The 22737-nt window shown below is 37.0% G+C and overlaps 1 protein-coding gene across 2 annotated transcripts; it reads right to left on the reverse strand.

The window, feature by feature from the left end:
- Nucleotides 686-18836, reverse strand: LOC109233224 (arginine--tRNA ligase, chloroplastic/mitochondrial-like). 2 transcript variants are annotated; one of them, XM_019399013.1, is made up of 18 exons: nucleotides 18518-18836; nucleotides 16722-16798; nucleotides 16475-16614; nucleotides 15916-15991; nucleotides 15683-15784; nucleotides 15370-15585; nucleotides 13311-13391; nucleotides 12833-12916; nucleotides 12440-12544; nucleotides 10336-10514; nucleotides 9324-9408; nucleotides 8990-9176; nucleotides 8747-8816; nucleotides 2413-2482; nucleotides 2050-2139; nucleotides 1762-1830; nucleotides 1571-1669; nucleotides 686-973 (listed from the first exon to the last, which is right to left on the reverse strand). In XM_019399013.1, the coding sequence occupies exons 1-18, from the start codon at nucleotides 18630-18632 to the stop codon at nucleotides 863-865; spliced, it is 1956 nt and encodes a 651-aa protein (XP_019254558.1). In that variant the 5' UTR covers nucleotides 18633-18836; the 3' UTR covers nucleotides 686-862. The 2 variants fall into 2 exon arrangements, with proteins under 2 accessions (XP_019254558.1, XP_019254559.1); XM_019399014.1 differs by having other exon boundaries at nucleotides 16722-16802; nucleotides 18518-18619.

Here is a 22737-nt window from a genome sequence, read left to right on the forward strand (position 1 = left end):
TATACAATTAATTAATTAATGTTGGGTCAAGAAAAAAGACATAGATACTGTGAAAATTTCTGAAACTAATTAAACCCTACTAGTTTCTCGAGGAGTCTGATCAATTTTTCAAGGGTTCTGAGCAGTTAATTTCATACTCGTAAGATAATTTTTTTTTTAAGATAAGTAGTAGTAATTGTTTTGGTTTGGCTTTTACCTTAAAAATAAATCAAATTAACTATGCCGATTTGCTAAAATTACAAAACAGAATCCTTTTTATTTTGTTTTGACTGCTGATCTTTTTAGTTTTTCCTTCACGTGAAATATAAATTCAATTCATTCAATCTATTAGAATTTAAAAAAAGAAGTTCAGCTAGCTTAAAATATAAAAAAAATCATAACTTTAACGAATATTTTTACACTTAATTTACAAATTAGGAATTTGTTTCATCTGTTCAATCCAGGTCAGTTCCATAACTACTTTCCTTGTATACTTTTTCTTTGCAATAATGGCCACTTTAGTCTCGTCTAATTTGACAAAAGATCAGTCGTGAGTTGTGACTGTCATATCTAGGACCTTTCTTGACACTAATAAAAAAGGGTATGCCGGGTTTTTGGACCCTATGTTGAGTAAGGTTCCAAACCTTTCAAAATACTATAAAAACAATATGTAGTGATGCTGAATATTGCCCCCAAAAAAATTGAATGAGGAAGTAAACACAAGTACTGCCCCTCAGATAACATAACCAACTGATTTTGGATATCAATAGACTATTAAACTGCAAAGTCGGGTACACATTGGGCAGGATAGGCGGAAATCTTGGCCAAAACCTAGAAGAGAAAAAGAAAGAAAGAAAGAAGAGTACAAAATCTTTTTAACATTTCAAATTTTATAAACAGGGGTGATACCCAACAGATGGAAACACTTTCTCATCACAACAGCTGTTGCCTCACACAGCAGAAGCCTGCTTGTTTCCTCCGTTGAACCAACCACCTGCCAAATTCCAAAATAAAACTTTAAGAGCTAGCTATCAACTCAAAAAACAAATAATTCCTCAAGACGATCGTCATCCTTGCATGAATCTTATGTGTTGTTCTTGTTTTTTTAGTGCTGTTGCTGGAACCTATGTTCTATTTTATGTGAGATAAATGTGGAATAAGAATGCTTGTTATTAGTAATATTTGTATAAGAGTACCTGAAACGACAAATACTCCTAAAGTAAAGGTTAATCCGCCTTACGTTACAGTAATTTTTAATCTAAGAGTTTCTTTTTAGAACTAAAACTCAATATGTACGCTAATTGGTAAACTAATTCTTAACTTCCCCATCAATCTTTGCATAACAATTTATGTATTATTATTCATAACACTAACAATCCCTACATTATAATCCTAGGATAACTAACCATGAAGCAGCAGCTACATGGGATGCTTCCAGAATTACTAGCAAGTGGTTTCAAGCTAGTTTGTGACAACTTAGCCATGACTTATCGAGGTGAAGAGTATCCAATTTTTCCGTTCTGTGGTTAACTTAATTCTCACTAGAAAGAGTTCATACCTGACAATACTTCTCACTAGAAAAAATTCTTACCTGACAATTGGTGTAAAATTTTGTGAAGTCTTCAGACAATTTGTAAAGATATTCACACAAAAGGTTTGGCAAAAGATTGATACAAGCCTCCTCAACGATCTGCAAATGAGACACCAATATTTACAAGACTAGAACTTTGCACAGATAATAGAAAGTCACGACGCTGTAATAACTATAGAACATCTACTTACCTCAGCAAACTGGAGCAAATGAAGGCCTAACGCACGTTCATCTGGATGAGCCAATACTATACCTCCTACCTGTCCATTACAAATCACTCAATTGTGAGAATTATTAGTTCTACAAATCCAATAACCCAAAGCATTAACTTTTAAACAGCCACAAGTGGCCAAAGAGCAATAATAGCAGGAACTATTTGACTTGTACATTGGTTGAACACAACACACACACCCTCCCAAAAAACACGTACATACAAAATCTAGAAGACATATTTCAACAAGGACGAATGAAATTTTTACCTTCTTTAACTCCTCTATATCTCTACCAGACTTTCTGATGATCGAACAAATTCGGGCATGTGCATACAGCAAATACACAGCCGTATTTCCCTGCCAATCACAGAGAAATACAAGTGAACGTCAAAGCTTATTTAACCAGAGGCATAAATAAGAAAGCAAACCTATGAATCAAGTGCAAAACAGAAAATATTACAGGATCTCACCCGCTTCAGTTATAACTATAATCATGGAACTGTTTCCATGAAGATTGAGAAGGATGAAGATAAGTCTAATGAAGCACGTGGCTTAATCCGAGGAGAGATAAAGTAGTATACTAGTGCAAAATGAAATTTACTCATTTTGTAAATCGATATCTATACACACCTTATCACTAAGCATCTGATCAAAATTAAATGTGTAGTTGGTCAATCTGTTGTTCTTCAAGTCTGCATATCTATTTTCCATACCAAGAGGGAAAAGAAAAGGTCAGAGTCCTCGAGAGAAGACAAGAAAAGCACAACAGACATGTGTCACAAAATGTACCAGAGCAAACTATAGAGATATTTGATAAATCTATTTGATGGGAAATAAGTCAAACCACAATCATAGTTTTGTGTGTTATGAATTTGATTTCTTGAAACATCTGGAGATTGTAGATGACAGCACTATTCATATAAATGTGAAAGATTTTGGTACAAAAGGTATGTACTCTCCAAAATTACACTTAACTGTAATTGGAGTGCATGCCTATGATAATATAAAGAGCCAACAGCAATGACTATATAGAACCTATGTACTTCTCCCTATTGACGAACTATCGCTGCAGTGGTCAAAGGTGTGAGAATGCACGGGAGAAAAATATTATTATTGATTAATTAACAATGCTACAATGAGCCCTATATATACACACATAACATATCCTACTCCTAATACATATTGGATTAGGGTTAGAGTTATTTACTCCTATTTACACGACTATTCTAACACTCCCCCTCAAGCTGGTGCATATAAATCATATGTATCAAGCTTGTTACATATGTAGTTAATACGAGGATGAGGGACTTGGTGAAAATATCTGCAAGCTGATCATTCGACTTCACAAACTTTGTAGCAATATCTCCCGAGAGTATCTTTTCTCTAACAAAATGACAGTCAATCTCAATGTGTTTAGTTCTCTCATGGAATACTGGATTTGACGCAATATGAAGAGCAGCTTGATTATCACACACAAGTCCCATCTGACTAATCTCACCAAATTTCAACTCCTTGAGCAACTGTTTTATCCAAATTAGCTCACATGTGGCCATAGCCATTGCTCGATATTCTGCTTCTGCACTAGACCGAGCAACCACATTCTGTTTCTTGCTCTTCCAAGACACCAAATTTCCTCCTACTAAGACATAATATCCAGACGTAGAACGTCTATCAGAAGGTGATCCTGCCCAATCAGCATCTGAGTATCCAACGATCTGCTCATGGCCTCGATCTTCAAACAATAAGCCTTTGCCTGGAGCTGATTTTATATACCGAAGAATGCGGGCAACTGCATCCCAATGACTATCACAGGGAGAATCCATAAACTGACTCACAACACTCACAGGAAAGGAAATATCAGGTCTAGTCACTGTGAGGTAATTTAGTTTACCAACCAACCGCCTATATCTTGCAGGATCGCTAAGAGGCTCTCCCTGTCCTGGCAGAAGTCTAGAATTCGGATCCATCGGAGTGTCAACAGGTCTACAACCTGTCATTCCTGTCTCCTCAAGAATATCTAAGGCATATTTCCGTTGTGAGATCACAATACCTGAGCTAGACTGAGCGACCTCAATACCCAGAAAATAATTTAATCTGCCCAGATCCTTAGTCTGAAAGTGTTGAAAGAGATGTTGCTTCAACTTACTAATACCATCCTGATCATCGCCGGTAATAACAATATCGTCAACATAAACGACCAGATAAATACAGAGATTCGAAGCAGACTGTCGATAAAATACAGAGTGATCAGCTTCACTACGAGTCATGCCAAACTCCTGAATAACTGTGCTGAACTTACCAAACCAGGCTCGAGGAGACTGTTTTAGACCATAGAGGGACCGGCGCAACCGACATACAAGGCCACTAGACTCCCCCTGAGCAACAAATCCAGGTGGTTGCTCCATATAAACCTCATCCTCAAGGTCACCGTGAAGAAAAGCATTCTTAATGTCCAACTGATAGAGAGGCCAATGGCGAACAGCAGCCATGGATAGAAAAAGGCGGACTGATGCAATTTTAGCCACGGGAGAGAAAGTATCACTGTAATCAAGTCCAAATATCTGAGTATATCCTTTGGCAACAAGACGAGCCTTAAGTCGATCAACCTGGCCATCTGAACCAACTTTGACTGCATACACCCAACGACAACCAACAGTCGATTTACCTGAAGGAAGAGGAACAAGCTCCCAAGTACCACTCGTATGTAAAGCAGACATCTCGTCAATCATAGCCTGTCGCCATCCGGGATGAGACAGTGCTTCACCTGTAGACTTAGGAATGGAAACAGAGGACAGAGATGACACAAAGGCACAATGGGATGATGAGAGACGATGGTAACTTAAACCGATATAATGAGGATTAGGATTAACTGTGGACCGTATACCTTTTCGTAGTGCAATCGGTTGATTAAGAGGAGACAAGTCCGCAGTATTAGCAGGGTCAGGTGCAGGACGTGAATCAGCTGGGCCTGATGCTGGGGGCGGACGACGATGATAAGTCAGGAGTGGTGGAGCTGTAGAAGGTTGCACTCGACTAGGTGGTGGCACTGGAGCTAGAGTTGGTGGAACTGAACTAGGTGGTGGCACTGGAGCTAGAGTTGGTGGAACTGGACTAGGTGGTGGCACTGGACTCAGTGGTGATACGGGAGCTATAGGTGGTGGCACTGGAACTGGAACTGTAGGCGGTGGAGCTATGGAGGAAGATGAATGGGAGATAGGGACTGAATCCCCAAAAGAAGGAACAGGTAGCACCTCAGAAATATCTAAGTGATTAACTGGACCTGTGAAGTATGATTGGGTTTCAAAGAAGGTAACATCAGCAGACATAAGAAATCGATGAAGGTCAGGAGAATAACATCGATATCCTTTTTGCGTTCTCGAGTAACCCAGAAATATGCACTTAAGAGCACGGGGAGCTAACTTATCTTTTCCTGGAGTAAGGTCATGAAAAAAACACGTACTCCCAAAGACACGGGGTGGAAGAGAGAACAAAGGTAAGTGGGGAAACAGGACAGAGAATGGAACTTGATTTTGGATAGCTGTAGATGGCATACGATTAATAAGATAACAAGATGTAAGAACTGCATCCCCCCAAAAACGCAGCGGAACATGAGATTGTATGAGTAGGGTACGAGCAGTTTCAATAAGATGTCTATTCTTTCTTTCAGCTACCCCATTTTGTTGGGATGTGTACGGTCAAGATGTTTGATGAATAATCCCATGGGAGTTCATAAATTGCTGAAACGGGGAAGACAAATACTCTAGGGCATTATCACTACGAAATGTACGGATAGAAACCCCAAATTGATTTTGAATTTCAGCATGGAAGGTCTGGAAAATAGAAAACAACTCAGATCGGTTTTTCATCAAAAATATCCAAGTGCACCTGGAATAATCATCAATGAAACTGACAAAGTAGCGGAATCCTAAGGTAGAGCTAACCCGACTAGGACCCCAAACATCTGAATGGACTAAAGTAAAAGGTGACTCTGCTCGAATGTCAAGACGATGGGGGAAATGGGAGCGGGTATGCTTACCGAGCTGACACGACTCACACTCTAGAGTGGACAAGTGAGATAAGCCAGGTACCATTTTCTGAAGTTTTGACAAACTGGGATGTCCTAACCGTTTATGTAATAAATCTGGTGAATCAGTAACGAGAGAAGTTATTGGAGGAAGACAAGATGCGAGTCCACGTGATTTTGCAAGGATAAGGTAATAAAGTCCATCTGATTCACGTCCGGTACCAATGATCCGCCCTGTACTGCGTTCCTGTATAAAAACAAGGTCATCAAGAAATAGAACAACAGATTTAAGTGATTTGGCTAAGCGACTAACGGCTATGAGATTAAAAGGACTACCAGGAACGTAAAGAACTGAGTCTAAAGGTAAGGAAGGAAGTGGACTTGCTTGACCTATTGCAGTTGCCATGGCTTGAGACCCATTGGCCATTGTGACTGTTGGAAGAGATTGAGAATATGAGATACTAGTGAAAAGAGATTTGTTACCAGAAATATAATCAGATGCACCTGAATCAATGACCCAAGACTCAGAGGGTGTAGATTGGGAGACACCAGTCATACTACTATTTGTTGGAACGACGGAGGTTAATCCTGAAGATGTCTGTTTACGTGCTTTTTACTGAAGGAACTCAATATAATCCGGTAAAGAAACCATCTGGATTGGATTTATTGCATTTAATCCAACGGATTGTGAGGCAAAAGCTTCAGGTATTAATTCCATTATAATATTGTGCCGGAAAAAAGCAGAAAATCGCTGGGATCACTGTTCACGCCGGAAAAATCACTGTAGCTCGCCGGAAATTCCAAAGTGGTCGGAATTGAAAAATAAAATTATGGGTAGGCTCGGAATTTAAGGACGATCCAACTGCCCTGAAGGAGTTTCATCAAAAAATGGCCGGAAGTGGGCTCACGCGCCGGCGCGTGGGTGTCACGCGCTCGCCGGAAAAATTCTTCTGCCGGCGCGCGTGGGCGCGTGGCAGCTTTTCTGCCGGAGAAATTTTGAAGGGTTGGTCGCCGACGAGTGATCTACCTCGTGGTGGTGTTGGTTTTTTTGCACAATACCGATAGAAAGTGACTTGATTACGGGCAGCCTTCTAAGTCGCCGGAAAATTGCACGGCGACGAGGTCTTTCTTCCCGGAAGTCGCTGGAATGATGCACAGCGATATGTTTCTCACTAATGCTCTGATACCATGTGAGAATGCACGGGAGAAAAATATTATTATTGATTAATTAACAATGCTACAATGAGCCCTATATATACACACATAACATATCCTACTCCTAATACATATTGGATTAGGGTTAGAGTTATTTACTCCTATTTACACGACTATTCTAACAAAAGGCATTCTGACCTACTTGTTTGAACTATTGAACCAGAAATTTTGTTCCAAACTTATTGCCAACGAGGCAACTAATTTTCGTATGTATACTCCCTCGTCCCATATAAAGTCTCTTTCTTGAATCCTCCAATAAAATGTCACTTCTCCAAAATAGAAATTTTCTTTCACTGTTCATACTTTTTCAGTTTTGCCTGACAGAAAGTTGGCCTAAAACAACCACTATACTAAAAGTTCACAAAATCATAGCACAGACCATTAGATTCCCCTGCTTTTGCATGCGACAGACATGCTAGGTTGAAGTATGACACTAAACTGGTTTATGTTGATGACATTGACATAGCAAGCAATGACCAACAAGGAATTTCTCAACTTGCCATTTGTTCAATCACTAGTAAACCAAAGATTTGGACAAATAGAAATACTTTCTGGAGATCGAGGTAGCACAATCTAAGATTGGCATAGCTATCCAACAAAGAAAGTACGCTTTGGATATATTTGAGGAGACAAGTATGTTAGATTTCAAATATGTTGACACTCTTACGAATCCAAATGTTAAACTTGTTTCTAGATAGGAAAAGGATAGAAGTCTGGTAGACTGGTTGACAAACTAATTTATCTCAAAGTCACACGACCAAATATTTCATCTGCCGTAAATTAAATTCTCCAAACTCCATGGCGTGGCCAACTGGCCATTAGGATGCAATAATTTGCATTTTGAGTACACTAAAGGAGCTCAAGGACAAGGACTGTTATATGAAGGGTCATCGACAAAATGTTGGATACTCTAACGCAGATTGAACGAATTCTCCCTCACATAGACAATTCAATTCTGGATACTGTATCATGATCAGAGGAAATATGATCTCTTGGAAGAGTAAAAGACAAGATGTTATCACCAGATCTACTGCAGAAGCAAAATATCAAGCTATGACCCTTGCAACTTAAAGCTTATCTAGTTAAACAACTTCTCTATGATAGGTGCATTGAGGTCACAAAGATGAAGTAAAAATGTGACAATATACCTTCTTTTATATAGACTCAAATCCAGTATTTCATGAAAGAACGAGATAGATAGAAGTAGATTGTCATTTTCTAAGATAGAAGATTGAACTCATATGCATTACCACTAGTTTTGCCAGTTCAAATTACCAACTTGCAGATGTTGTAACTAAATCCCTTCAAGGTACTTGGATTGGATCCAGTAAATTAGTAACAAACTTGGAGCCTATAACACTTGCCTGCTCCAGCTGGGAAATGCTGGGTACTAATCTCTTGAGGGTAAATGCTAGGAGAACTACAAGATATGCATTGATTCATATTGAATAGGTTTAATATAAATTGATCTGATTAGTGTAATCATGCATAGATTATGAATTTTGTTATGCCTAAAATTGGCATTTCACCAATTGTCACATAAGTAATGATTATAAATTCTCAACCAAGTTGAGGAAATATTAAGGTCATCATCACTTGTCACACTTTTTTTTGCTTTTCTTCACCACCAAACTTGGAAGCTCTGTATCCAATTGCCCAGCTCATTTTTGTTCTCTTGCAAAATGAAAATAAGTACAAATGCATGCAAAAGCATGAGGAACTTACTTCACAGCACCATATCCAACTGCTTCAGCAGTTTGCTCCAGTTCCTCAGCTGTCCATTCTGTTGCCTTACCTGCTAAGACAGTAATGACAGAAAACATGAAATTCTGCATTATAAATTAAGATTGCAAAACTTTATTACCCATAATTGACAAGAGAGACGCCAATTCAAATAAAAATAAGCTAGTATACAAAAATTCCCAAAATCCCTCTATTCAAGAATCAACCAAATATCATTCTACACACCTCGTTCTTCAAGTGCTAATTTACACCGGCTCTTGGCCTCATCAAGTAAATCAACTAGCTTAACCACCTCAGTACTCCGAGTACGAAATCGTTTGCCATCATCTCCTAAAACTAGACCAAATCCTACATGACTGGCCTTGGGAAAGTCATTCTCGTTTAGGGGAAGCCAGCCTGCAAGTTTTGCAGCCTGAAAGAAGATTCGAGGGAAAACAAACCTGGTTATGGCTCAATCCTCATGAGATCATATCATAAGCTATTCATCAAATAATAAATATATATTTACATCATATGCCAAGTAGGGATAGAAAAAGAGAGATTGATTTTAGAAACTTACAGCAAAGACCATTTCAAAGTGCTCTCGCTGGCCAACATCAGTCACATATATCATCCAGTCTGCTTTCTCTTCATTAAGCCGATACCTTAAGAGTTGCATATAGAAGGTATCATGAAATCATGTGTTGAAACTTCAATATACATTGAACTCCGAGTCCCAGCATCAGTTACACCAGTTGATACCCAAATTGAAAGCCTTGCAAACTCAACACCCCTCTACCCAGCTAGTTACCTATACTACATCACATAAGTTAGAGTAATCTAATCATAATGGTCTGAATTATATGGATTAATTTAAGATGGGTAATCTGTACTCAAAATCACCTCTTTAACATATATTATCATTTGCTTGCATTACACTGATTACAAGAACTCACAGCTACCTGTAAGACCTACTTTGCCACTGGGACAAGATATTTTCCTTCCTGCGTACATACTTAATATACATGCAGCTCTTACACAAACCTTAATACTGAGACAGAAAAGTAGAGTAGCGCAACAAACTTCCCACGGCGCTAGGTTTATCACCAAGTAGAAACGCAAACCTATTTATATATATATATATTTTTTTTTTTTGATAAAGAAGATAGAGATCTGGTGTGTGTGTGTATGTATATGTAGGCACCATAGCGAGCCAAAAGCTGATTGAGAAGCAGAACAATGGCTTTCTGAGATGCCTGGGTTTTTACTGTTAGATCCTCTCTAAAACTATACATAGTAAAACAGACAGCAATTAACGAGACATAATCCATGGTACCTCAAAGAGGCATCACAATTCTAGGCCAATGCTGTCTGAAGAGGATCTTATTTATATTTCAATGTCCTCTATGAATATGACTGGTGATTTTAGACACGAATCATGCAATGACAAAAAATGACATAAAGGACATGTCATATTGGCAGTAGAAGGGGCAAACATGACACCAAAGCCCATTAAAACACCTCCCATGATTTTGACATAACAGCCTATAATTGCAAAGTCCATAAAAGCGCAAGTTACAATGAAAACCAACCATAGTGCAGTAAGATCAGTTGAAGCATAGTTGAAACCACCATCCCTCTTAACAACGATAAGAGGTATTTTTTTCCCTTCAATAAAGATAACACGAGCTCCTTCGCTTTCTTGAATCAATCCCTTATTGTTAAGCAAATCTAACGCCTTGGGAATGTACGGATTGTAAAAGCTTTCACCCTAAAAAGAAGAAATACCAAATTAATCAATGAGAGTTAGCTCAATCATACATAAAACAAGTAATGCATGTGCATGCTACATGCTCAATTCAAAATGAAAAAAGAATATTTTATTAAAAAAGGATAAGCCCACTGAATTAATTATCATATTCCCGTACCCAAGGGTGTGGCCTAGTGGTTAATGAAGTGGGAGGAGAACGTAAGGTCTCAGGTTTAAATCCAAGCTAAGGTAAAAGACACTAGGTGATTTCTTCCCATCCACCCAGGCCTTGGTGGGTAGAGTTACCTAGTACCTCTGCTAGTGGGTGGTAGCAAGTACTCAGTGGACTAGTCATGGTGCGCGCAATTCGGGCTTGACGCCACTGTCATAAAAAACATCATATTCTCCCACAATCCTTCTGCAGGATATGATAGCACTATTTACATATAGGACACTCACGCCAAATGATTTTCCCCATATTTACTTGACTACCAGAGCCAGATGGTCCAATGTCAAAAATCATAAATCATATTCAATTTCTGCACCACATAAGGGGCAGCCCGCTATGCACGGGGTCCGGGAAGGGCCGGACCACAAGGGTCTATTGTACGCAGCCTTACCCTGCATTTCAGCAAGAGGCTGTTTCCACGGCTCGAACCGTGACCTCCTGGTCACATGGCAGCAACTTTACCAATTACGCCAAGGCTCCCTTCCAACTTCTGCACCACATGCAAGATGAAATTAGTTAAAGGAGTATTCACCAGGATCTTCTAATTATAGCCCCCCCCCCCCCCCAAAACCAATAAAAAAGATTCTCTTTAGGGTTTAATTGACCAACAAATTTGATCATCAAAACAAATCTGCAGAACTATAACGCTAAGATCAAAAGTTCAGGCAACAGGCTACTCATCTTTCTTTTTCATTTACCATTTCTTCAGAAATTAATCATCTGAATCTAAGAGTTTCAACTTTTTTAGAAGTCTAATTAAATTTCAGGTGGCAGCAATATACGCAGTACATTGTCCAGTAAAACATACTAAAGCTTCTAATGCAACCATTATGCAATTTCCTTTTCTTATAGCAATGGTGGCCGAGCTAGCTTGTGCGCAGCTCAATTAATACACCGGATACCTGCGACCTCCCATCAACATAGGCACCATATACCTCTGTCCACCAGGGCTAGAAATTATACCTAACTTTTTTGCATCTGCTGGAATTTGAACCTTGGTTTCCCAAGGTTCATTCTAGCTTCATTCACCACCAAGCACACGCTTTGGTGCGACTGCTATGAGAATTCCCCTTCAAGGGAATACCTTTGAAGCATTCTCTTTGAGATTAAGTATTTCATATCAACGCAGGAAGTGAGTTCTGGTTTAACTTGATAGATGTTCTGGCAGATTATTTTCCTTGAAATATTTGTGCAACTCTGACGAATTTCTTACTTACCCAACCAAAAAAAAAAATTATGTATATTATCAAATGATATGTTGAACCATAAACATAACCATTACAAAAGCCAACATCAATTGATTGTTTGATCTCTTTTAGATGGACCACCTTACATTTCCATTGCCAGTGAAATAAGCATAAGCACATATCATAGTCTGCTTAGTTCTTTAATATGTCACATTATATGCATGTTCCATTTTGGAATCACATAACGAGTGAAATCACCAAATTCAGACTCGCTTCATGGCTGCTAAAAGTTGAAACTACAAAACAAGTAAAATCATCAGATTCAGAATCATTTCATGGGTGCTAAAAGTTGAAACAGTACATATGTGATTCTAATAGCATGGAGGATCAGAAAATTTTTTAGCACGCCTCGTGGAGATATTAAACAAAATTAGCATAGAGGATGCATCATATTTAGAAGGCAAAACCAAGATATAATGCATGCTCTCCAGATTTCAATTTTAGATAGTAGAGAATGCTCAACAAGGTACCTTTTCCTCTAAGTGAACTCCAAGTCTTTCGTAAACCCTTTGAAATTCTTCTCTGCTAATTTCACAAATCTGTGTCCATGCCTTCCTGTACTTCTCCTCCCCTCCCTATGAGACATACACCAATTGAAATACACATATAAGAGAAAAGGATCAAATAAAATGTTATCCTTAAAAGTTATTAACTAGTTGAGCAGATTTTTCATGAGGAAGCTATAACACGATTATCAGATGCCATCAGACATTTCCTCAAACAAATAATGCAAGAGAAGCAGCGGATATCTGCAAACATATTCATTTGCCCCCTCCCCTTCAAAGGACAGATTTGAATTTCCCCAACATCTATCAAGAAAAATGTTATCATGAGATGCAGACTTGCAAAACTTGAAAGTTCACCTGTAGACTAACAACAGCCTTTTGTGCCCTCTCCTTGAAATCTGGATCATTGTCAAATCTTTGTTTTGAGGCCTTATAGAATGCCTACAAGAAATCAAGAAAAGGACTGATATGTCAAGTTATCATACAAAATTCCGTCATCCTACCACATGTACTGCTCCCTCCCAAGTGAAGTTTTCAAGAAAAATATACGCGCACATTCCAAGGTATGCTCATATTTGTAGCTAATAATAGACAATTGTTTAAAGACTTCCTAATAAGTCAAGTAATAATAGAAAATGATAGCATGTGAACAAAGAAAAGAACACTATGTAGTATCAGAAATTTCTGTCAATGCTAATCCTTTTCTTTTTCCATTATTTTCTATTAAGCTAATTTTTTATGTGCATATTGCATGCTTTATCTAGGACCAAATGGAGATTATCAAAAATCACAGAGTAAGATAATAGGAGCATGACAGCTAAATTTGAACATTCACCTGCAAATCTCCAATGGCTTGGGCACTAGCAGCTTCCCAGTTAGGAATTTTGTCAAAGAGGTACTCAATTAACATTCCAAACTGCAAAAGATATAATAAGTGTGAGGCTTTTTGACTTACAAGGTAAGGGAACCATTTCTAGTGCATAACATACTACTCTAAAAAGAGTACTTGTATCTAGTCATAAATAAATCACTATATAGCTTCGTGGATAAAATCCAATGAACATAAAATTTGGTCTTTCTTTCAAAACAAATCAGAGTAAGATTGCTCATTCAACCAACAGTTGCATGAATATTTCAGAATAATGACATCGTATTATTCTAAAGGTATGTAAACTTGAATAATGATAGACTATTCATGTCACCTATCTATTTTTGAAAGAGAATGTAGGAATTTTTATTCACTATGAAAACAGCATTAAGTATGTGCTGTCAGATATAAAGTATGTACAAAATCACGCTAGTCGTGAAAAGAGATTAAAAAATCTGTCAGTGTCTGGCTGTCAGCTTCATATGCATCTTCCAATGTACACCGACTAGCTAATAAAGCTAATAACCGTAAAAACTTATATTTCCGACACTGTATAGTTTGAGCTTTTCCCTCAAAACACCTAATTTCTTTCCTTGCATATCACCCATAGCACACAAGAAGGAATTGTATTCCATATCATCTCTTTGTCCTTTCTCTAACCATGTGAATGCCAGCAGCTGAAAAGATCTTTAACAGAAGTAGGCATCACTAAACTATCCAAAGGATGTTGAGAAATAAGCTCTGCGGAAGTACATAAAAAGGTGCCCTGATGTTTCCACGCCCCTCTCACGTGAGACACCTGCCACATAAATTCATTCCCCTCTTCATCAGATTCCGTGTGACCTATAGATCACGGGTTCGAGCCGTAGAAGCAGCCACTAATGCTTGCATTAGGGTAGACTGTCTACATCACACCCCTTAGGGTGCGGCCCTTCCCCGGACCCTATGTGAACGCGGGATGCCTTGTGCACCGGGCTGCCTTTCATCAGATTCCGATGAGTCAATAGACTCAATACCGCACCATGGGCAGCCTCTCAACAGAAACAGCCTACCTTATATGGAGACCTTGTTCTCCAGATCCTTCTCCATGGCCATGGCCACTCTACAGTGTTGATTGAAGAGGCTACCAAGCTTTTGTAGCAGCTATTAACAGAGAAAATAGCATTTCTTGAGAACCAAATTAAAGTATCAGATTCCCCAATTAACTCCCAGGGCTTCCAACTCTGCCCAAACAGTTGCAGCACCCATTGAATCTCCCAATCATTATAATCTCTTATAAATCTAATAGTCCACCCAAACTAGTGCCCAGTGGCATCAGCATGTTCAGCAAATCTCGAAATTGATCTTGTAAAGGTGTGTGATCCGTCCATGTGTCATGCCAAAATTAAAATTTTCCATTTACCAATTTTAACTTGATCATAGCAAAGAACATCCCAATGTTCTCTGATGTGCTTCCAAACCCCAATTCCATAAGGTCCCTGAACCACTTTAGTGTACCACGGGTCTCATGGGTCGTGGGCCTCGTGGCCCTATTTTTCTACCAAAACTTTTCTCCAAAGAGCCCCTTCTCCAAAATTGAACCTCCAAAGCCATTTGTACAGCAAGCTTTGGCTATGGATCCTCAGGTTCCTTACTCCTAATCTTCCATTTTCTTTGTCAAGAGTACCAATATTCCACCTTACCAAATGAAATTCCCTCCTCTTTCTTACCAGCAAAAAATCCCTTCTCAATCTGTCTGAAGTCTTTTCCACTCATGTCATAAATTAAGGCTAAATTGACAGTGTTATAACATCGATGCGGATAACGATAATCAATATAATATTTTTCAAGAAGAAAAGTCAAGGATATCTGTTTAATGCACCATTTCTTAATTGCTTTAACAGTTCAGGCAATTGATGCATCAGTTTGAAAAAGAAAAAAGGTCTAGCCCAGAAGAATTTGCAAACGAATTTAGACATATGTATATCTTATTCCAATTGCTCATGACAAAGACAGAATTACGAGATTATTTGAGCATGACATCTACCTGTGTTCCCCAGTCACCCACATGGTTTCTCCGAAGAACTTCAACATTAGAAAACTCCAGCATTCGGGCCAAAGTGTCTCCAATAATAGTAGATCTCAAATGACCAACATGCATCTCCTTTGCTATGTTTGGAGATGAAAAATCAACAACTGTCCTTTTGACAGGAAGCTTTGGTGCCCATGTTTCAATACCGTCTATTAGCATCTTCTCAATGCTCTGCATCAACAAAAACAACAATGTCATTATATGAGACAAACCTTTTCATAAAATGAAATTCGAAAGGAATAGAACTGGGGTAAAATAAAGCGAACACCTTTGCTATCCATTGCTTTTTTAATACAACATTAATAAAACCAGGTCCTGCTGTAGAGCATCTCTCAATCATTTCTGATGCAGGAAGATTATCTATAATAGCCTAAACATAAGAAAACAAATGTGATCTTAGTATCTTGCACTTCAAGACTATTATCAAAACTACGAACTTCGAAGATACTGGCATGAATAGAAATAAGGCAAAGAGACTATAGAGGATGTCAATGTAATTACCTTTCCAACAGGTTGAGGACCCCTGAACTGCGTACCTTGGCCTTTAATCTTATTCCACAAGCTCATCGCATTGTTGCTGCCGAAAATCAAAGTATCAAACCCCATGGTGAGAAGTTGCAGGAAATAATGGCCTAATATTTCCTATGCAATAAAACTACTAGCAATATTAATAGAACTATTAATAGTCTTAATAAATCGGTGTTATCAAAAGGCGAAAAGCGCTGAAAAGTGTTGGGTCTATTGGGGCTTTAGTCGCAAAGGGCAAGCAAAGTGCAGGATTTAATGGAAAAAGGAGCAAAAGAAGAAAAGACTACACAAGTATATCTGCTATTCAATAATAATTACTAACGCACCAATAACAGCTAACCTGAAAAAAGAACTACAGTGAAATATTTTATTGTTTGGAGCATGGCTTCTTCGGGACAACGTCCATTGGCAACGAGACACACTAAGCGAGGAGAAGTAATCATCCTTTTTTGCACTTAGCTTTAAGGGTTAAGCGCGCTTAAAGTGAGCCTTTGACAACACTGTAGTTACTTGTAAATTAAGTAATTCATACCACTGGTAGTCACCGTGTCTTGAATCGTTGCAAATAGCAATCATAGGCTGCACGTCTTCAATATCAGGGAATGCTGCCCTAAGTGATTCCTCAAATAGCTTTGCTAATTGCTCCTTAACACTCCCTACAATTTCTTTATCCTGTACAGTAAGCAGGTATGTTAGCTATGATTCCGCAGAATATTGTAAGTGATTATCATGCAACTAATGATGATAATAACAATATCCAAAGGGATGTATTATCTTACAGTTGCCATGGTTGATATTGGCCTTGAAGATACTTTTACCACACTGAAAAATTCCCTAGATGTTGCTTGGGGAACACCTGTCTAGTTTCACCAGCACCGTGACAAAAATTACCAAAAGCACTAGCACATTACATCTAAAGGAAATAGATAGAAAGCAAAACGGAAGAGTAATCATCTAAGGAACAATAAGGATACTGAAACAAACTCCAGATGTTGTAACATGCTTTCCTGACGAACAAAGATATAATGACAAGGAAGGCGTTTTTGTTAGCTACTAATACTTGCCTGGCTGAGGAATAGTTAGGGCTGGGCATATATCGGGTAAAACCAATAACCCGAACCGTTAATTGTTTATTGGGTTAACCGTATAGGCTTATTGGGTTAACGGTTTGGTAACGCCGTAACGGTTTAGAATTTTTTCACTATTGGGTTATCGGTTCGGGCCTCGGGTTGCCAATTGTGTTAATGGGTTAACCAATAACCCAATAAGAATTAATAAAATTACGACTTTACCCTTAAGTATATACATATGCTAGGGCTTCAGTTCATTCTCTACTATTCTTTCTCAGCCGCACTCTTCAATTGCTTCATCTTCATTCTTCATAGACCTTACTAGTTACTCCTAGCGTAAGTCTTTAGTCTTATACATTAGGCTTTTAATTTTTATAACAAAATTCATCTTCATATTGGTATTTTTGACTGTTAATGATTCTTTATTTTTTTTATTTTCGTTTCTTAATTTTGTGAGCTCACATTGTGCAGCCTATAACAACTACCAATTTCTCTTCACACTTTCGGGTATATTTTTGAACATTATTCTTCTGTACAGTACGCTGAGCTTTGACAACAGGACAACATTTCTTGCCTTCTAGGTGTTTTTCATTTCTGTGTTAGTATTGCCCATGCACAGATCAAGGTTTTGCTCTATGGTTTCTTTTTTCAGGTTAGGTATTTGACAAACAACATCCAGTTTATCTTGGACTATTAGTACTATATGTTTGGACTTGTTAATTTTAAGGTGAAATTGCTACTACTTTGTATTATTATTAGTGTATTTGGACAACTGTTGTTGAAGAATTAGTACTATTCCAGTTATGGCCACCGGACAGAACGCAGAAATGAGCAGTATAATATATGTGAATTCTTCTCTTTTTTGCTTAACTCCAGTGAATTGTTTTCTCTTTTTTGCTTAACTCTAGATTGAGTTATCTTATCGGGTAAACCGATAATGATCGATAACCGATTAACCGATAACCGATATCTTATCGGTTTGGTTATCGGTTTATCAAATTTGTAAACCGATAACCGATATGCTAAACGGATAATATTCATAACCGAACCGAACCGACCGATGCCCACCCCTAGGAATAGTTACGGAGCGCAAAACACGAAGATAATAGAAAGGTATTGTTTGCATGTTTTACATCTTTCCTTTGCTATAAAAAGGTGTTCAATATACTGGTGAGAGCAAAAACGCTCTATTCTTTCCCAAATTCTATCCTCTTTCTTAAACGGCCATCAGCCATTTATCTGAATTCTGATTGATGATTTATTATTTCTATATTAACCCAATATTCATTCAAGTTCAAAAAGACAGCTAGGCTCAGGCATTTAAGTAGAACAGGCTTGGGTAAGCATTAATTGAACATCAAAATGAAAACAAAATTTAACTCAAATTCATGATTCAACGAAGAGTCAGAAGGATTGAAGTCAAACACGGAGGAAAATGACTGTGTATATAAGTGTATATAAAAACAATACATCAGAAAGAGATGCAGAAAAAGAGAGAGGCTTACGGGTATTGAGAAGAAACGAGGAGAAAGAAGAGAGGTGAATGAGCTTGGCGGGTGGAGGCGGAGAGAGCAAAAGCACCGTCGGAAGTTTGAGAGAAGACAAGGCCAAGCTGCTCATTTTTGTTTGGGTTTTCCTATTTTATTCCTCCTCTTCGGTCTTTCCCTTTTTCCGCTTTGGTGAGTAGTACAGCCACGCAAGGCGCTCGCATTCGTAGTGCGAACTAGACTTTTTGTTTAGGGTTTCTGGAGAGATTGGGATAAGGACTTTGTGGTCAATTCTCAAGTTTCTGTGCGTTTCCTCTCAATACCCCCAATAAGAGATTGCTATGTCATGATGCCATTTTCCCCGGCATAACGATTAACGATTAACGATTAACGATTAACGATTAACGATTATATTATAGAAAAAGAAGAAGACCGGAAGACATAAAATGATAAAATTTAGGACCCTAAATTTTATTGGAATTTTTACATGAGATTTTTTCCTTCCTATACCATATATGAAATTTTATTATCAAAAATGTGCACAGTTTCTAATTTACCCGCTCTGTCCATATTTTTTCTACAATTATTATACCATTCATTAAATACTAATTATTAGTAGCTGAATGTTCCTAATTAGGCGTGCTAAAATTCAGGAACAGAATCTTCTAATTGATTTAGCCACAAATCAAATCTGTTCAAAAGCTCAATTCGTCGAAATCAAATCTGTTCAAAAGCTCAGATCTGTTCTTCGATATTTTCGCTTAAGGCACAAATCAAAAGCTCAGTTCATCGAAATCAGAAGCTCAATTTCAAATTGTAGAAATCAGTTCTGCAAAAGCTCTGTTCGTCGACATTCTCTGTACATCTCTCTCTATTTCTCAATCGCAAATTTCAGTAATACAAAGCAAATAAAAAGATAGCAGCAATTCCACCATTGACAGCCATTAAAAAGCTTGAGAGCTTTGAATTCAAATTTGGGTTTTCAAAAATCATTATTTGTTTGGATTGGGTGTTGTTGAAAATAATCGGGAATATGGTTTGGAATTTATATCTCAATTTTGAGGGGTTTTGGTGAAGATTAGACTTTTGGTTTTGACTGAATTTCAGATTGAAACTCGAAGAAGAAGAAGAAGAAGAAGAAGAAGAAGACATATTGCAGAAATTGTAGATAAATTGTAGATTATTTGTATTCTGATTGTAGATGCTTTATTTTCTGTTTTCACAAATAAAAAACGGCTAAAAACTTCTACAAATCTTCTGGAAAAACGCAATTATATCAAAAATCTCAATTATGCTACAATTGAATGGGAATTGGGACATAAAAAATCAATATACCCAGTTTGTAGATATTTTATAGATGAATTGTAGAATATTTGTATTCTGATTGTAGATTCATTGTTTTCTGTTTTCACAAATACAAAACGACTAAAACTTCTACAAAATCTTCTGCAAAAAATGCAATTATGTCAAAAATACCAATTAAGCTACAAGCTACAATCGAACCTCAATCTCACGCACTAGCAGGTTAGATTAATTAGTGATATACATTGATATACATGGTGATATATATGTTATTTCCATGAAATCGTCTGAACTTATAGGATTGAAGATTTTATTAAATGTGTGCGGTCTTTTTGGGCGAATCTGAATTTTAGAAAGGGACAAGCATAAAATTGGAGAATTAAATTAGGGGTTGAATACTCATATTCTCCTAATCTTTAGTTTGTTTGGTAGGATTTAGCTATTCATTGCCAATGTTTTAGGATGTAGCTATTACTTAGCCTAACCTTTGACTAATTCTTGCCAGTAGTTGTGAGAAGTTGTTATGAACACTTCTGATGCACAATCAGCTATCCTAGTCAGCAGCCACGTCATGGATCCTCAAGGAACTGGAAATGTGAGGCACAACACGAGAATTTGCAAAACACCAAAAGCTCTAACTGATTTTGTTTGGCAGCATTAATTGTACCCTTAAAATACACTATGGTACAGAATTGGTAATTTGGTATACTAAGTGTAATTAAGTCAAACCTTAAACACTGAGGGTAATAAGGTTTCCTATGTGGCATAAGAATGTAAAAATTCCTTTTTACATTCCTATGTCATATAGTAAACTATATTACCCTCCATGCTTAACTTTTAATATAACTACCTTTTATATACCTAATTATCATTTATGTACCATTGTAGGATTTTAATGGTATTAATTAGTCTCCTAATTTTACTCAACCGTATATTCCCACTCCCCCAAGTTTCTCTATCCAAATCCCCACGATTTCCTCTTCAATCACCCACGATTTCCTCTTCTAAAACCAGCAAAAATCTGTAACCCCTCCACCATTGACAACCATTAAAAAGTTTTGAAGCTTTGAATTCGAATTTGGGTTTTCAAAAGACATTGTTTGTTTGAATTGGAGGTTGTTGCAAAGAATTGAGAATTCTCTCTACGTCTCTCTCTATCTCTCAATCCCAAATTTCAGTAATACAAGAGGAAAGGAAAAGAGAGCAGCAATTCCATCATTGACAGCCATTAAAAAGCTTTGAAGCTTTGAATTCGAATTTAGGCTTTCAAAAATCATTATTCGTTTGGATTGGGTGTTGTTGCAAATAATTAGGAATATGGTTTGGAGTTTATTTCTCAAATTTGAGGTGTTTTGGTGAAGATTAGACTTGGTTTTGGCTGAATTTCAGATTGAAACTCGAAGAAGAAGAAGAAGAAGAAGAAGAAGAAAAGAAGAAGAAGAAGAAGAAGAAAAAGACAACGACATGGCATACATTATATTGCAGAAATTGTAGAAAAATTGTAGACTGTTGTTTATTTATTTTTCTTCTATTCATTTAACTATTGTATGAAAGTTGAACAACATTGTATAAATATTTTATTTAAGTGGTATTATATTGTAGTTGTAAATAAGTTTGTATGTAAATTTTATGTTATTGTAGCTGTATTTAACTGGGTGGAATAATGTATGAAAGTTGTAGAAAATTATAGATAAGTTGTATTCCTCTATAACGGGAGATATTGTAACTTTAGTGTTCCAGACGAACATGCATGAAAATAAAGATAAATTCTGTTATGAATAGTTTGTAGAAAATTTTTAGATAATTGTAGAAATATTGAAATTCTGTATTTTCATATTAATTTTTCAAATTATATGTAGTTTTATTGTAGAATAAATGTAGAAATTTTGTAGATATTGTGGAAATCCATACCGATATATATATATTTACTCTGACATGTAGTTTATTTGTAGATAAAATATAGATAAAGTGTAGGACATTTATATAAAACCAGAATTTGATATAAAATGTAACAGCACAAACATGCAACTGCGTTCTCATTGGTGATACTCAATTCCATATTGAAATCGCGAACAATTATACATAGCGGATATGATCCTAAGTTTTTGTTTCTTCAACTTTCATACAATAGTTAAATGAATAAAAGAAAAATAAATAAACAGCAGAATATAATTTTCTACAATTTCTGCAATATATTGTATGTCATGTCTTCTTCTTCTTCGAGTTTCAATCTGAAATTCAGCCAAAACCAAGTCTAATTTTCACCAAAACCCCTCAAAATTGAGATATAAACTCCAAACCATATTCCCAATTATTTGCAACAACACCCAATCCAAACAAATAATAATTTTTGAAAACCCAACTTCGAATTCAAAAAATTGATAACTTCTTATACAATTTTCAACGGACAATATGGCTGTAAAACAGATATCTTATGGGGCAGTAAACATGTTCAGAACAGAAACAGGGTACACTGACTTAGAAAAGAGGCAGCTTTTTTTGAGAAGCTATCATTTTAGCAGGAAGCGGAGTGTTACTGAGAATATGAGAAATTCTTTCTTTAGAGTGAAAAGGGTGATAGGGTAAAGCTCAAATCAGCAAGAAAAATCAGAAAATTGGTTTGGTTGAGGCTCAAATATGGTATCTTTGGCTATAGAAGAAGAAGGGCTTTTCGCCGACTTCATAATTCTAGTAATAAATGTTATACTACTGGGTGATCATCTTTTTGTTTCTAGCAGGATGAACTTTTTTGAATATTTATTTTTAGTATTCTTTGGACATAATTGCGTTTGTTGCAGAAGAATTCTAGAAGATTTTGTGAAATCAGAAAAAATGATGAAATATCGCAAAAACAGAGTCTAAATAAGGAAGCTTTACAGCTACAATGATTCCTTATTTAATGAATTGTCTATATTTTGTAAAAATACTATTAGCAT

The sequence above is a fragment of the Nicotiana attenuata genome, chromosome 10 (assembly GCF_001879085.1).
Source record: "Nicotiana attenuata strain UT chromosome 10, NIATTr2, whole genome shotgun sequence".
Classification (NCBI taxonomy): Eukaryota; Viridiplantae; Streptophyta; class Magnoliopsida; order Solanales; family Solanaceae; genus Nicotiana; species Nicotiana attenuata.

Excerpts from the sequence above, each read along its gene's own strand:
- LOC109233224 (XM_019399013.1), bottom strand. The coding sequence starts at position 18,632 with ATGAGCAGCTTGGCCTTGTCTTCTCTCAAACTTCCGACGGTGCTTTTG. Across the intron at positions 9,409-10,335 it reads ACTGATCTTACTGCACTATG|GTATCGGCTTAATGAAGAGA; the intron begins GTTGGTTTTCAT and ends GCAACTCTTAAG. Across the intron at positions 974-1,570 it reads AATTTTACACCAATTGTCAG|GTGGTTGGTTCAACGGAGGA; the intron begins GTAAGAATTTTT and ends GGAATTTGGCAG.